This window comes from Urocampus carinirostris, chromosome 2, assembly GCF_059441175.1.
Source record: "Urocampus carinirostris isolate Australia breed hairy pipefish chromosome 2, RoL_Ucar_1.0, whole genome shotgun sequence".
NCBI classification, from domain to species: domain Eukaryota; kingdom Metazoa; phylum Chordata; class Actinopteri; order Syngnathiformes; family Syngnathidae; genus Urocampus; species Urocampus carinirostris.
This window is the reverse complement of record NC_142350.1, coordinates 58,175,734-58,192,863: the sequence shown is the minus strand read 5'-3', so window position 1 is coordinate 58,192,863 and position 17,130 is coordinate 58,175,734. Positions and strand designations below refer to the sequence as shown.

At 38.5% G+C, this 17,130-nt stretch overlaps 1 protein-coding gene and 1 pseudogene across 1 annotated transcript; one reads left to right on the top strand and one right to left on the bottom strand.

The window, feature by feature from the left end:
* Positions 1-1,440: 1,440 nt before the first annotated feature.
* Positions 1,441-12,224, bottom strand: LOC148372717 (sorting nexin-10B-like). Its single transcript, XM_088328092.1, has 6 exons — positions 12,079-12,224; positions 11,815-11,927; positions 10,238-10,338; positions 10,050-10,151; positions 7,870-8,079; positions 1,441-2,331 (listed from the first exon to the last, which is right to left on the bottom strand). The coding sequence occupies exons 2-6, from the start codon at positions 11,905-11,907 to the stop codon at positions 2,253-2,255; spliced, it is 585 nt and encodes a 194-aa protein (XP_088184218.1). The 5' UTR covers positions 11,908-11,927; positions 12,079-12,224; the 3' UTR covers positions 1,441-2,252.
* On the top strand, positions 2,862-3,025 carry LOC148372718 (U2 spliceosomal RNA; annotated as a pseudogene).
* Positions 12,225-17,130: the final 4,906 nt, after the last annotated feature.

The following is a 17,130-nucleotide window of genomic DNA, read 5'->3' as shown; positions in this document are numbered from 1 at the left end:
TTATGTAAAGCTTAAACTTACAAAATATAGAACTGAAGCAACTTACGAACACATTCAATATACGAACGATCGTTCGTATATCTTGCTCATCATTTGATAAACAGAGCAAAAAAAGAAATCAACAAACTGTAGTATCAATTTTTTTGATTGTCCTACCTTCACTTATACATGTCTTATTATTGTATGTGCTGCTCCTTTTGAATAAAAGCTTCAATAGATATGTGATCCTCCCTTATGAAAAATATTTCATGAAAATTACTGGATTGCTTGATTTGCTGTTAGCGTGCTAATACCATTATTAATTCTACTAATGTCTGACATCAACATCAAATTATTAAGGGTTTCCTAAAACAAAATTCCAAATTTGTGGTGTTTGTACATGTGTCTCATACGTCTCTAAGATGCCTGTCTGCTATTGGTCCACATCATATAACAGGCTGGTCTGCTATTGGTTTGCATCACTACATCATGAAGATGCCGATATGTTATTGGCTAAATTACCACAATGCCTTCTTTCTTGCTTATTGTTCATTCCTAAATTTTGTGAAACAAACTTCGATTGGGGCAGCACGGCGGGGCAGTGGTTAGCACATGTGCAGGCACAGTTCTAAGGTCTTGGGAACCTCCTGTGTGGGTTCAAATCCAGCTACCGGACTTCCTGTGCGGAGTTTGTATGTTCTCCCCGTGCTTGCGTGGGTTTCCTCCGGGCACTCCGGTTTCCTCCCACATTCCAAAGACATGCATTTCAGGTGGATTGGCCGGTCCAAATTGTCGCCAGGTGTGAATGAGCAAGCGAGTTGTCTGTCCCTGTGGTCCCTGCAATTGGCTGGCAACCAGTTCAGGGTGTCCCCTACCCACTGCCCGATGATTGCTGGGATGGGCTCCAGCACCCCCGCGACCCTACTGAGGATAAGCGGTGCAGCTAATGAGATGAGATGAACTTCGAAACTTGGTTTAGTTGTGGGTCCCAAGACATTCAGTGATGGTAAAGGAAGAAGTAATAACAATGGAAGCTTGGCATAATAAAGAAATATAAAAAAGGCACATGCACTGTTACTGTTTTTGTTTTGTACTGTTGTTGTTGCTAAGGAATGGGGCCGTACCCTATCGACAATCAGGAACATTATTACGAATAAAGAGGTCATTAAAGAAACGGTCTTCTACGTGCATGACAGACTTCCCAATTGGAAGTTTTGAAATCAGTTGTCTCCGCCACCCTCTGCATTCACCCACTAACTCCACTGTACCACCCCATAATAATATTAGTATTTTGTATATACTACCGATATTTTGTTTAACGTTTTTTAAAGAGGTACCAGCATTTCTGATCGCACTAGCTAGTTGACATAGGTGTATATTCCCCGAGACACAGCAATTTCACGTAAAGACCCCCCCACCTTAGAACAGATTGTCATATCTCAGGTTGTTACAGCACAAGTGTTTCTCAAGAGTGTTGTTTTATATCTCTGAAAACATTTAAAACAGACACCATTTTTTATTGAGCAGAAATATTACATACACTGCAGATGATATAAATATAACTTTCAGCAATACAACTGGAGATAATGGATCTCAGCCAAAACAGAGTGCTTCATTCTAGGCGAACCACAATGGCCCCCGCCCCTTTTCAATTCCTTAAATGTTCTTTCTGCTTGGAATCTATAATAGCCTGATGTAATTAGCAGTGCGGATACTACATGTCGCAGCAGACTCCTGTTTGGTGTTCATTACTTCCGCTTGAGCACACTTATACTAGTCTTGGGGGGAACTGCATCCCCCTTGTAGGAACATATAGGCTGAGTGCAGCCAATAAACTGGGGGGCGGCTTATGCAAATGTGTCATTTTCTCTCTTCTTACCATTGGCAATTTGAAGTCTGGGCTGCAGTATTCCTTCCAAGATCCGTATGACATGTTTCCTGCTGTCACGTGACATGCTAGTCACATCTTTTAATAGAAGAACTCAGATTCACTCAAGTGGCACTAATATCACTAAACGAATGTAATATGCGATCTTTTTTTGTTTAGGACTTAAATAGACGAGATGCTGCACCCTCATGGCATGTGCAATTGTGTATTCACATCAATCAGACGGATGTTACAACACTGCCACCTTCTGGCGATGTTTTTCTGACATCATGAAAACAGCCTTGGTACATGATTCAGAAAAGAAAGGTCCATATTATTTTAAAGAAGAGTGTAACGGTTAACTTTGTTCTCATTTTCAATCATTGTGGTGATGATGATGGCGGTGTCAAGGAGAAACTGAGGTTCCCACGGGATTCAACGCCAAAACTTCATTCGACTGGTACTCTGTTTCTCGGTACTCGGAACTAGAAAGACAAAAAAATGGAGGCTGTGCTTTAATTTAAGTTTGAGATGTATTGTTATGACTGCTAATACAAACACACATAAAAAGGGCAAATTCAAGGTCGCCGGGCTCCTGATTTTTTGGGGGGGGGGCTGGCCAGTGAAAGCAACTTTGTTCCTGAATTATTTAGACATTAAAGTAGGTGATAATCCATTTGTTGATGTGATAAGATGATTTTTATCATTCTTGCAGGTGATTAAAGGAGAAATATCCTTGTATTTATTTTAGAAACTTATTCTGATATGTTTTGTACGAGCAGATGAGTGAGAAGGGGCGGGGCAAACGCGAGCTGACGGGAAGTGGAGTAAAGGTGAGACGTGTTTGTGGACGCGGCCGACAATAGTGGATATATATTTTTCCCACCCTTACCTTTGGAAATATACACCTTTTTTCCTTGGATTACTTTTAACAGGCACCCGGACTCTGCAGGTCTGCATTAAATCTTAAGTACCGGTATCATTTTCCGTACAATTTGCCGGCTGTGTTTTTGCGACTTTATCGAGTCAACTGTGGTTCTGATCTAGTGTACTAACTGTGAAGTTTTAATTGTTCTGGATTTGTGTACTATATATGAAGTGAGATGGAAAAGGAGCTTGCTCTGTCCACTCCACGCATCGGCCCGGTATTGCAGTACCTCCGGGAACGGTGCATTCGCAATGATCGCAGCAAGGCTTTAGGGCTAGGACCTTAGCTTGGCCTTTTGGCTGAGAGTAAGTGTCCCGGCTCCTAGGCTTTGTAGCGTATTATGAACTGACCGATAACGGATAATGGATAATGAATAACGAAGATAGAACAATAACCCTTAAAAACCCCAAAACCCCACGAGATAATTTTGTGTCTAAATTGCGTTTTCCAATGTGGGCGCATGCGGCTAATATACAGGTGCGGCTTGTGTATGTACAAAATCTGTTTTCCTCCCGAAATGTGGTGGGTGCGGCTTATAATTAGGTGCGCTCTATAGTCCGGAATTTACGGTACTTAAAAGGTACTCAATGTTGAAACAGCCTTATAAGGGAGAAAAAAAACAAGCAATTGCTGCTTGACTTGAACTTTTGTTCAACTTCAAATATGAGCTCTTCTTCTTCCAATGCTGAACTAGACACTTCAAACAAAACTGTTCACATTTTAGAATCCTATAGAGTAAGGATAAAAACAATTTAGTTCAGGGATGGGCAAAAAATAGTCCCAGGGCTTTAGTTCTGATGGTTCTAAAGGAGTCTCTCTTCTAACACAGCTAAATCAAGCATCCGAGAAGCGCAAAAACATGCAGGACAGGGACGCTCCAGGACTGAATTTGTTGGGACCTGTTGATGAGACGTTCAATTCTCATGCTAGAATTTGGAAAGAATTGAAAAATTAACCGTCACGTTTCACAGTTGAAGTGCAATTGACAATTAAGGTGTAATAACGTAAATAAAAGGGCTTATTTTTCATGACTCCGATGCATACGATGCCAGCTGAAACCAAGTAGCACATTATCAACATTTTTAAAGGATGCATATCATCACACAACATTGTTCTTGGTTCACCAAGCCTAAATTTGGCTCAAGCATCATCGAGAAGAGTGAGTTGAGAAAGGCGAGCAAGTGCACTGGTAAACAGCTTGAGGTTTTAAATTTTTCCTTGCCCTCATGTAGGTTTTAGATCAGGGGATGGTGTAATAATAGTCTGTGGTTTGCAATGGTCTGTGGAGCCCTTTGAGACTCCTAGTGATTAAAGGTGTCACAAATAAACATGACTGGATGACTTAAACCAAGGAAGACATCAAAACATCAAGACAGAAAACAATCTGACAAAAGAACACACACAAAGAAAGCAGGTAAGCGCCTTGCATGGCCGCATGGCCGCTATTGGTGTGTGAGTGTGTGTGTGAATGGGTAAGTGTGAAGCACATTGTAAAGCGCTTTGGGAGGTCTTCATTGACTTGAAAAGCGCTATAGAAATGCACCATTTACCACACAAAAAGAAACAAAAAAAACGGAAGGAACTGTTAAAAAAGTGCCTAAAGGAAAAAACATTTACATATAAAATGCTCAACGGACGCCATCATCAAAACCTCGATGAAAAAAAAATGATACGCCAGCCTGAGGAAGAGCAATCCGGTGAAAAACGACCAATCTGCTTTTGGCAAGGCCACGCTAAAAGCGAACATTTTGGTTCAGTCTCGTTTTACTGAAGTTTATGAAAATGACGGCTGGGAGAAAACATGTAAATTTATGCATCCAATGATTTATACGGGCAGGGAATAGACAAGTTTACTTAGACACTTTTCGCACTTTTCTTATTGCATCGACTGAAAGTATGCTTGGGAATGATGTCATTTATTTTTTAAATTAGTATGCATTACCCAGAGAGGGAAAACATTCCTTGAAGAAGGACGACGTAATGACTCTAAGGTGCCAAACTCATTGGGATAAATATCTAAATATCAGTTTTCATTTTACCTCTGAAAAGTGATGGGTCCTGGGGACTCGCATGCTCAAAAATCTATGGGTCCCAACAGAGCTCTTTGGGTCCCCAAAATTTTGTGTGCTCCATGCCCTAAAAAACTGTTGTATTTTCCCTTACAAAATACAAACATGTTAATTATGTAGTTTGACATGTTATATTGTACATGTGTTTCCTTATATCATACATATTGTTAATGAACATTTGGTTGTGAGACACTGAGTTGCTCGACATGAATGAGGTTTATTATAAAAAAAAAGTTCAAAAATGAAGTTGCTTGGACGTTCACTGTAGAAGGAAAAAATACATGCAAATATAATTACGTAGAATAATAAATTTTCTTATTCAAATTATTAATTCATTTTCTGCATTCAATTATTGTTGGTAATATACTGATTAAAAGGGATCACCACAAACCTGTCTTTTCATTTTCTCCTTTTATACTTCCTTTTTTTCTTAACTTCTTTATACAACATAATCATTCGTAATATAATGCATCAAAGCAAGTGAGCCGTTTGAGAGCCGGCTCTCTTTAATGAGTCGAGCCGAAAAAGCCGGTTCTCTAAAAAGAAACGGACTTTCACCACACAACTCGAACTGGAGATCGGCGTGCAGACGAAAACTCGAACCCCGAGACCAAAACAACAATGGCGGATCTGCCTCATGAAAAGTTTGGAGTGCGGTAAATCTTTGTTAAAAAATGATAATGACAATTTCATGTCAAAAAAGTTGCGTCCCCAGCAAAAAGAATGCGTCTAGGACGCAGGGACGCGGGCAAACGAGAACACTGCTATTGTTTTATTGTCTGCTCCTATCTTCTGTGTTTTTTCTTCCCGTTTTGACAACTACACTATGGATTACTTCTATCCTATGGACATGGGTTTTAACGCACAAGAAATGCGTGTATTCAAGGAATTTCAACTCCTTGCCCTGAAAAATTCTCGTGCCGGCGTGATGAAGGGGCCTATCGTGGAAGAAAAGCCGGAGCTAGCGAAGCGGCTAGCGGCGTTATAAGTCTTCGGTACCATCCGTAATCATGGTAAATGCGAACTCACGACCAAATAAGATCATCGAGTGCTGGTGGAAAACATCGAAGCGCACAGGGAGCGCAGTTGCTGTGTTTTGCGGAAACGTGGCTCACGTTTAGCATTCCGGACACTAACGTGTAGCCACCCGGAGCTACCCGGAGCAATCCGACTTCAACGCCGCTGAACAGAGACCCGAAAGCCGGGGGAATCGGAGAGGAGGCGGACTTGCTGGGCGGACTTGCTAACACGAGGTGGTGTATCCCTGGATTTTAACAAAGAAAAGTTTTCCATCTGCCGCAGGGATGTCGAACTTTTGGACTGGCGTGACGTCATCCACTCCGCTACAAGCACCCCTAGGGCATCATGTTCATCTGTTAATAAACAACGGGGTAGACTGCTGGAAGTGTGAATTTCCCTACGGGGATGAATAAAGTATCTATCTGTCTATCTGTCTATCTATCTATCTATCTATCTATTAACTGTTACACTGCACTGCCTCGTTTATCACGTTTAATAGTGACCTGTAGCTTCATTTGTAAAACTGCGCATAGGAAAGATCAGTGCGTGGTAATGAAAACTTCCTAAATTATAACAGTGTGCACGCACGCCCCACGCCTGTTTTTCTTTATAAACAGGGTTGGGTAGGGTTACTTTAACTTGATTACTTTCAATTACTTTTGGATTACTCCAATACTTTTAAAATGACTAAATTTTGTGCAGGCTTGGGGAGTAACGGAATACATGGGGGAATTTTTTCTCTGTTTTGTGGTAATTTTGTGTTTGTTTTTAAGTAGTTATTTGTTCATTTTTGGGTGACCTTTGGTCGTTTTATCTGCAGGATTTTTTTTTTTGTCGTTTCCTGGTAAATTTAAACATACTATTCAAAGTCAACAAGTTTCCCCTAAAAATATACATATCGACAGGGTTGGGTAGGGTTACTTTAATTTGATTACTTTCAATTACTTTTAGATTACTCCAATATCAAATATGCTAATAAAAGACAAAAGAAACTAAATATGAAGAAAATGTCAACATTTTGTGCAGGCTTGGGGAGTAAGGGAATACAAGGAACGGCAAGAATGATGTTGGCAAGCTGTTTGGATTTATTTTCATTTTGTTTCTGTCGAATTTTATGTTAGTTTTGCCGGAGATCAAAGAGATCAAAGGCAGGAGAGAAAGCTTACCACGTGTTGTGAGTCATAATTTTATTCATATTTAATTTCTTTTGTCTTTTATTAGCATATTTGGTATCGGAGTAATCCAAAAGTCATTGAAAGTAATCAAGTTAAAGTAACCCTACCCAACCCTGTTCATAAATCACAATAAACTCCAAAGTTTATTCCCCCTTATGCCAACAAAAGGCCAGGGAAACACACTTGATGAATATTGAAATGTACCAAATGCAAAGATGGATAAAGCGGAGAAAACCAAAAAGTGCATTATTACACAATGCCAAGTAGAGGTTCTTGTTGGTCAGGTGGATTCTCTGAAACAAAATTGTATTTGGGGGGCTCGGCATTGGCATCACAAATCCGCGTAAAATATCCCCCCCACGCAGATGTCACTAAAAAAAGTAGTAGACGGGGGCAAAAAAAATGCGTTATGCTGTTCCCTCCTCTCAGCAATAATCTTCCAGGGATAACGGATCGCGACCACACACGTGCATTTCATTTTAGGTGGGCCGGAATTGCACAACTCCCGACAAAAGTGCCTTCGTATGGTCCCCTCTAGCAGTAATATGGGATAAGAGATAATGGATTACGAGTGCAGTTCATTTTAGGCAGGAATAACAGCAAAAAAGATGGACCAGGCCTGGAAAAAGCGTGCTCTCCCAGCTCCTGTTTTCATCAATATGTGACCAGGGATAATGGATTTCAAGATATTTTTAAACCCACGATGCACTGAGGCCGCAAAATACGAAGCGAGAAGTATTATAAGGATTACAATATATCTATATCTATCACTTTATATGTATAGAGAAATACAGTAGATATGGGAATATACATTACAACGTTCACGTATACCTGTCTGAATCCGAGTCGCAGGAGATACTGGAGTCCTTGGGCAAGGTCTCTTGGGATTGGAACTTCCTGACGCCGCAGCACTGGACTGCCTGGGCCACCGAGTAACTAGTCCTCCCTTCGGCACAGGCCTCCATCTTGGGCACGTTGAGTTGAGACTGCAAGAAAAGGTGCAGGCAGCTGTCGGACAGCAGTAGGGGGCTTTGCAGGATCCTAGAACATCAGATTGAAAAAAATAATCAAAGTGTTACATTTGTTTTACGAAATAACACTCAATGAATATGTTAAGCCTCCAAAACAACCTGAAGGCAACCTAAATAGATTTTGGCAGCATGTGAGAATAGAAATGTATTTATTCATTTGGAAGCTCGAGGCACATCTAGTCATGGGGCACATGTGTTTGAAATACTGTTTATCTTCAACTAAAATGTGCCTGTTTCTAATAATGCCCTAGTTCCTGTAGTCAATAAATCCTCAAGATCCTTCTTCTGATATAAACAATATCGCAACACAGATTCTATTGAGAAGATAAAGCAATACGTCCATTTAAATATTTTCTTGTTACAGCAGCGCAGAGTTATGGGCAAATATCGATCAATTTCGCACCAATTGAAGTGAAGAAATGTGAATAACCAACAGTAATGAGATGTTCAGGAGCTACTGGAAATCTCAATTCTCATTTAAATATCCATTTGCTGATTTTGGGTACAACATTTGTTTTTTTAGCGATATCTTAAACATGTTTTTACCTACACAACCCTGGGAAAAGTAATCATTTAATTATTTTTTAAAAGAAAATAGATAATAGATTACTGGGGCCTACCGAACATCTTATTCTATTCTTATTGTTTTGTTTTTTTTTCCCCTGATCAAATATTTTCCAGTAAAATATGAAAAATAATCTCTCAAATGAGCACAATTATCTGATGTGATTTTCAATAACTTGCTGATTTGATTCTTTTTACTAAAATAAAAAAATCTTTAAGAAAAAAAAAAATATATATATATATATATATACTAAATAATAATATAATAATAATAATGAAATAGCCCAGGTCATTTTTATAACCCTGCTCACTGCCCGAAGATAGCTGGGATGGGCTCCAGCACCCCCGCGACCCTACTGAGGATAAACGGTGCAGATAATGGCTGGATATATCATATGTATATACAACTATATACAGTGAAGAAAATAAGTATTTGCTATTTTGCTATTTCTCCCACTTAGAAATCATGGAGGTGTCTGAAATTTTTATTGTAGGTGTATGTCCACTGTGAGAGAGATAAATTAAAAAAAAATAAACATCCAGAAATCAAAATGCATGATTTTTATTTTACAATTTATTGGTCCAATACACACTGTTCCTTTAAAACAGTAGTTCTAAATAGTGGGGTGGGGGCGCGAGGTTCCATCGAGGGGGATGCGGGTGCATTTGACCACGGGGAACTTTTTTGATGTGCAATTTTATGTGCAATTGCACCTCCACTACTCTAGGGCGCAGTGGTGTTCTCATTGACAGAGTGTTTTGTTTTATATTTAGCGCCCATGCGGTGCATTAAGCACAGAGTATAAGCACTGAGTATGAAATGTAGACGTGAAGTGTGGCAGGCGCATGGATGCAGAAAAGGCAAAGAGAGAGAGGGTAAAGTGACAAGCAAAAGTCTCCTCCCGAAAGCTAAGTAAAGGAAGTCTGATGAAGCTTACGTAGCACTTCACTGTGACCATAGAGGGACAAAAGCAGGCTAGTTCACTTGCTATGTATATTCTATTCTATTCTATTCTATTCTAAGTTAAGAATATTGACAGTGGACAGCACAAAGCCAAATAAATGAAGCTGTCACTTATGGACAAACACAATCACACTGATAAGATACTTGGGGGTTTTTTTCAGCGAAAATGGGCCGAAAGCGTAAATATGGCCTGGATGGAAGTGGAGTGTTACCGCCAAGATGGCACTATTATTATTTTGTGATAGAATAAATAAAAAACTGACAATAATGGAGAAACATTGCTTTAAAATGGGCTAAGGCAAGACAAGATTATAAATATCTGAGTTCTAATGCACCCTGCACTTCGCCCCAGGACTTCTTTGGGGAAGATTCTGTTTTTACTTGGCAAAAGCAATTTCCAAACTTTTATTTTAACTCCCAAATTTCAGTAAAAAATTAGACGTCATTCTTACTGTTCCAGGAACCTCTGAAGGCCGGCCATGCGATCAGAGATCTGTCGTGCATTGTTCAGGCTGAAGAAAGGATTCTTGGGGGGAAGCTGCGGCAATTGGGTCCTGCCGACCACAATTTTAAGAAAACAAAATGAAAAACCATAGACGAACTCACGCTTCTCAATAGCGTTGAAGGATTTTCTGCTCACATCAGCATGGAGTTTGCTTGCAACCTTTGTCGCAGCCACACAAACTCACTGAACCTCCTTCGCACTCTCGACATCTTCTTGGTGAAGAAAACACTGTCTGTCTAAAATAGAATAGAAAGTATTGTCACTGTAACAAGTGAAATGCACAACGTATTAAAAAGTGCCATCCTGAAGGTGCAGGTTCATTGGAGGGGGGCCTCGCGAGTATCCGTGCATGTGTGGCTTCGAGGAACCTTTTTTTTTTAACTTTCCAGAATAAAGTGCAATCGCACCTCCACTACACTTGGGTGCAGTGGCGTTGTGTTATTTACATTTAGCCTCCGTACACTGCACAGAGTACAGATGCTGCCATACTTAATAGCGAGATAGATTTCGGACGATTGTTCATAAGTTGAATTTGTTCGTAAGTTGCTTCAGTGCTATATTTTGTATGTTTAAGGTCTATATAAGTATGTTTAAGGCTTGTATAAGTAACCTGTATTGTTTTGTACAAAAAATAACACTTCATAAAATAATATATTCTCTAAAGATAAATAAAGTTGAGTGGCCATAAAAAGCGCTCCGAACCTTTTCTCAACCACATCTAGCTTTCTTATTCCACTTTAATTTAAAAATAAACGGCTCGCCTCTTCTTTACACTTTTCACCAACCATATTAAATGGATGCACGGGATATTAAAAAATTTAAATGTCAAAATTCTTAGTATGGTTTAGACATAGACAGTAGAGAATGTTTACACGCGAACAGGGAAGAGGAAGCGGATTATTTTTCTTCAGGGTGGATGCAAGTGAGCTCTCACAGCGCCACACGCCAGTGGCGGGGGGAAGAGGCACTACAGTAATGTCCTGTACTCCAAAAAGATTCACAATACAAAATCTAATTTACAGCAATGTCCGGATATTTTTCGCCATCCCCTAAAAAATGTTCGTATCTACCGTTTTACGTAAGTCGAATGGTTGTGAGTAGGGGAGCGTCTGTATAAGCATTCAGTGAAAAGTGTAGACACGAAGTGTAGCAGGCCCTTAAGCAAACCCATCAAAATATTTAACAAGGATGCGGACACAGGGTAAAGAGGAATACAAAAGTCTCCTCGTGAAAAGCTAACACGAGGAAGCTTGTCAAAGAGTACGTAGCACTTTGCTGCAACCACGGAGGGAGAAGAGGAAAGACCGGTGTGCTTGTTATGTTAAAAATGTTGGCAGCGGACAGCATGAAGCCGACGCTTAAAGACATGGATACCCGATCAGGCTGATAAAACACAAGCTTTTTTTTTACTGCGAAAATAGGCTGATAATCGTTCTTTGGTTCCATCAGTATTTATTTGATCACAAAAAAAAAAAGATCGATCTTCAGAGGGGTTGCGAGAGGATTTCTTCTTCCGAGGGGGGGCGTGACAGAAATAATAGAGAAGCACTGGTTTAAGATAATAAAGAGTGACAGTATGAAAACAAGTTATATTAAATAAACAAAAACAAAAAAGGGTCATTATTGCACATTCTTATATAAGCATTTTACAGAATTGAGGGTAAGAATGAAGTTATTTACAAAATAAAAGCATTTTTTGCTGCTCTACTCACGTGTAAGCAAACTTCATAGTCCATGTAGGCATGCCAAAAATCATTTTTTTGGATGCGTGGGTCTCGAACCCAAACGCTGATGACCTGCTGCATGGAGGACTAAATCTAGAATACTGGCCACAGAGGGAGAAAAAAGGAAGTTTTTTTTTTTTAAAATGAGCAAATACAGGAAGTTACATGACACGTTCGGAAATTCCATAAAAATCCTATTTGTTGCTCAAGTCCAAAAGTAAACAGAAGTCGAGACGAAACGATGGTGCCTACCTGAGTTCACAAGGAAGGTCGGTTCCTTTTCCTGCAAGTTAGTATGTTGCAATATGTTTGTTTTTTCAGAGGAATGTGCGATAATGTAGCGCATGGCGGCGAGCTGGAGGTGTTTTATTTTCTGTTCTAGTGTTGACGAAAAAAAAGGGGGCAAAGGTTTTCAAATAGTGTAGTCACAAGACTTCCATTGGCACCTCCCTTTTGCTGTTCTGGTGATTCTGCAGCAAGACAATAAATCCCTTCAACTGTTTCAAGTACCTGGGATTTTGTAAGGTTCTGATGTTCTAGTAGGCTTTTTTTGTAACTGTTTTGTTGATTCTAGGAGAAATGTGACGGTTATGTACTGAACTAATCTTTATTGTGTGTTCATGGTTCCCCCTTACCTTCACTCTAGCCCAGATTAAAACCATCTTTTCACAGCAAAAAATAAAAAGAAATTGATAAAAATATCGTTTTTTTCTTCTCCTGTTGGTAGATTTTGCTGATTCCATTTTAATTTTATTTTATCAGTATGTACCTGTATTGACTCATCATCATTCAGGCAATGTTTGCGTTGCGTCGTCTGCTACAAGCCACGTGAACTCCTCTTTCCACGATGCTCTTAATGTACGTTTACGTTTTGGAGCGTCATACATTTTGTTAGCTTCTTTTGAATCTTTCTTCTGGGGCTGAGGTTTTGGCACAATTCCTAGCCACTCCTCCATTTTTCTTGTGTTCTCTGTGCGTCTACTTTGGAAAATGATATGCAAATGCACGACCGTATAACACTCGGGAAAGTCCGGAAGCACGAAGTTATTCGATGCAGGCTTCTGATTGGCTGCCGAGTATGCAAATTGCCAAACCGAACGAAGATTTCAAAATCGGAATAAAGCAAATGTGATTTGATTTGAAATCGGGCGGAGACGTTTTGAAAAGTATGCCCGACGTAAAAGACACTGCCAATACCATTTTATATATCTTTAGTTTTTCCTAATAAATGCATGTCACCAATGCAAAACGTCCTGTTTGAAAGTTAAAATGATGGTTACAAAAGAAAAAAACCATAAGTAAAAAAATCTGCTTCTGCAAAGTGATTATTTAAATAAAAATCCTGAATTGCATCTCCTCATTGCCAAAAGTTCTATCTAAAAAATGTATTTTTAGGTATTTTTCTATTTTAAATAGTCCTGTTTAAAAATGTAAAGAAAAACAATAGCAAAAAAGGAGAATAATAAAAATGTATGCTTCTCTAAGCAAATCATTTTCCCGTTCTAATTCTTTTAAATTAAAAATAAATTAATTGTATTAAATTAATTCTTGCAGCTTGCCACAGCAAGATGTTCAGTAAAACGATTAACCTTTTATTCTTCTGTTCTGGTTAATACACTCGTTCATTATTTGTCTTTGTTTAACCACATTTTCCTCAATGTTTGCAGACCCCAATTTAGAAAAAAACAACAGATTAAAATAAAGAAAATCAAAGTAAAATATTAAACTCTACATTTTTTTTGTTCAGAGGCCAGAAAATTTTAAATCATTTTTAAATCGAATTGTAATCATTTTAAACATTCTTTTATACATTTATAATAACATTTTTCCTCAATGATTGCATTTCCCACCCGATAAAGTCAATTTTAGAAAAAGGGAAAAACAACGATCCTTCCATGTAAACACATGCGCATCTTTTGGCATGTAATTGTGCTCAAATTAAGTATGATTTCCCATTTTGCCTATATTTCTGTTGGTGAATCATTATGCTCCTTCAAATATTTTTCCTGCACGTATCCCTCGGTGCGTGTAGCTCTCCGCTGCAAAAAAAAAAAGTATAATAAGGAAGTTTTTTGAAGTGAATTACAAATCTTTCCAAGTAAAATTAACAACAATTTTATTCTGATTGCAGAAAATGTTGCTGATGTTAAGTGTTTCCTTTTTTTTTTTTAAATATATTTAAAATAAGAAAAAAACAGACAATATTTTTATCAGTGTTGGTTTTAATACTAAAAAAATATGTTAAAAAAGGAGAACTTTGCTTGCTGTGTACACTTTCCATATCCATTTGTAGGAAGCTAGTAAATCACAATCGTCACACGCGACTAAATGTGGGTAGTAATGAGTTACATTTACTTGAGTAAGTTTTGGGACATTTTGTACTTTTAGGAGTATCTTTAAATCACTATACATTTCATTTTACTGGCGTAGATTTGTAAAGAAGAAACTGTACTCTTACTCCGCTACAATGAACCCGTTACTTAAATTCCCTCTATAAAAAGTACGCATGTCTGTCTCTGCTAAGGCGCATTTATTTTGGCAGACACTTCATTTATTTTATTTAGAACCACCAGGTGGCACTTGTGAGCAGGAACTTTTTTTTTTAACTGTACTGTATGTACTGTGTATACAGCTGTAGCCTCACAGTATATATTTTTTTAATCCAGATGGTTCTCCCTCAACAAACTGAGCACACAGACTTACAATTATGTTTTTCAACCTTTTTTGAGCCAGGGCATGTTTTTTACATTGGAAATTTTTTGCGGCACACCACTAACCAAATATGTTATAAAATGACACTGAACAGCATGTTTAATTACAATATGATTTATAATACCCCAATTTTTTACAGCACAGACACTTGACAATGGCATAATATTTGCAGAAAATGATTCATTAATGAGTTATAAAATTTTACATTTTAAAAAGTGACATTGGATAATTTCTCACTGCACAGTAGTGCGGCACAGTGGTTGAAAATCACTGATCTAATTGAATGGTTGCTTAAGAAACAAACAATAAATAAGACAATGCTACAGTTTTTCAGTATTTGAGTGTTGTTTTTTTAATTTTTACTCAAGTAATTATTTCAAGGAATACATTTTACTTCTAATTCTTCTATTATTCTTTAATAACAGTAGTTTTATGGGAGTAAAACTGTTGGCTACTCTACCCTTGACTATTAAAACAGTTTACAAAGATCCGTAATAAACCCTGAACTCATTTTCAGGACCACATGTCGCTGCAAAAACATTCTCAATAACAGATATCGTGAAAGACTTCTCAGATTTGTGCAGTTGCGAGAACAAAAATTCATGAAGTAAAGGTCACACAAGGATTCTTTTATTGGCAGCCACAATGCAGATCTACATCTCCCTGCACGCGCACAATAAAAGCGGCTCAGTAGTAGAAGAGGTGTGTTTTATCAGGCTAAGTTGAGCGTGACACAACAGGATATGTCCTTCACACGTGAGGAGGAACTGGCCCGAGACATCCCAATGCTCATCTAAAGTGCTACAATCAACATTATTTTCCAAACAATTACACACAACTTGAGGGAAATAAGGCAAATTTGTTTGGCAGGTCTCCGAGGTGATTAGCACCAGTTTTGATGGAAAAGTCTCGAAAAATAAAAGAAACGTAGGAAATATTTGGTGCAAAGCAGACCATTGAAAAGAGATCATTTTGAATTATTTGACACGGAGACAGTGAGACAGGAAATCAAAGAGTAATCAGGTATAATGTTCCCTCTAAGCTGCACGCCTGCGCAATTGCACACTGCCTGGACTATCTCAGCGCACAAGAAAAGCCATCCTGCGCATAAAAATCAGGGCTCGATATCATGAAATGAATTCACGAGCGAATTTGGCCAGAATTACAGTGCAGACAAAAACAATGCAGGTTCCCTCTGCGGTGTTTTGAGCGCGGTCTTTTAGAGTCAATGTCAGCACGAGTTTGAGAAAAATAGCTCAAGTTTTTTGCAAGAGAGAGAGGCAGGGGGGTAAGCAGAGGTCAGGTAGTTTGCTTTTCAAAAATGTTTTTAAAAATATTATTATTGTATTGTTTTTTTTAATCACTAAGACATTGAAATATAGAGATAAGTGCGTTTTACTATGACTACTGCCTTTAGGTTTAGACAACGTGGCTACGTGCCCTTCTTACCAACGTGACTACTTCAATCTTGCTGCGCAACATTCTGTCTTTTTTAGAGAAGCGGCTCTTTCGGCTGGGCTCACCAAAAAAAAAAAAATTAAAAAAAAATTGCTGGCTCTTTCGGCACCAAAACGGCTCTTCAGATTGTTTTTGTTGCTTTCATCTAGTCATACTCAAGTTGTAGTTATTTGTGTAGCCCTTAATCACAAGAAGTCTATAAGGGCTGTAGATCTTATCCATCCATCCATTATCTGCACCGCTTATCCTCATTAGGGTAGCGGGGGTTCTGGAGCCACATCCCAGCCATCTTCGGGAAGTGGGCAGGGGACACCCTGAACTGGTTGCCAGCCAGTCGCAGGGCACACAGGGACAGAGAACTCACTCGCTCATTCACACTTAGGGACAATCTGGATCGGCCAAATAATCTGACATGCATGTTTTTGGAATGTGGGAGGAAACCCACGCAGGCACGGGGAAAACATGCAAACTCCACACAGGAAGGTTCGATCTCATGACCTCAGAACTCTGCCGTACAAGCGCTAACCACTGCTCTGCCTTGCTGCCACTGTACATCTATATATTGTCAATTATTATGTAACACTATGCAAAAAATGACTTAAAAAGGGAGATAATAAGGCAAAAAAAGAAAGAAAACCAGCCAAAACAAAAGAATAAAAAATGTTAAGAAAAAAACGTAAAAAAAGCAACACAATAATAAGTAATAATCTAGGAAAAAGGAGAAAAATAAGTAAATTAAAGAAAAAAAGGAAAATAGAAAACAAAACATAAAAGCAAGAAAAAAGAAGCTAAAAGCTAGGAAAAAGGAGACAATCGAAGAAAAAAATGAAAGACAAAAGTCTAAAAAAATAAAAACAAAAAGCAGGAAAAAGGACACAATTTTTGGGGTCTCTTTCGCAAATTATTCAAGTTAATGTTTTTGCCAACATTGTACTTCCATTAAATACAGCTCTTTATTGGGCAACCAACTAAATAAATCCACAGAATATTAGTATTTTACAACAAAAGATACTGTTTTATAAACAGGAATCTCGCGTAATAGCTGTTGTAATGACAACACATTTGTGGGGCCAGCCATCTTTCCAATATAACATTAACCAATTCATGCATGGCTGACTCCCTATTGGTGTGTGA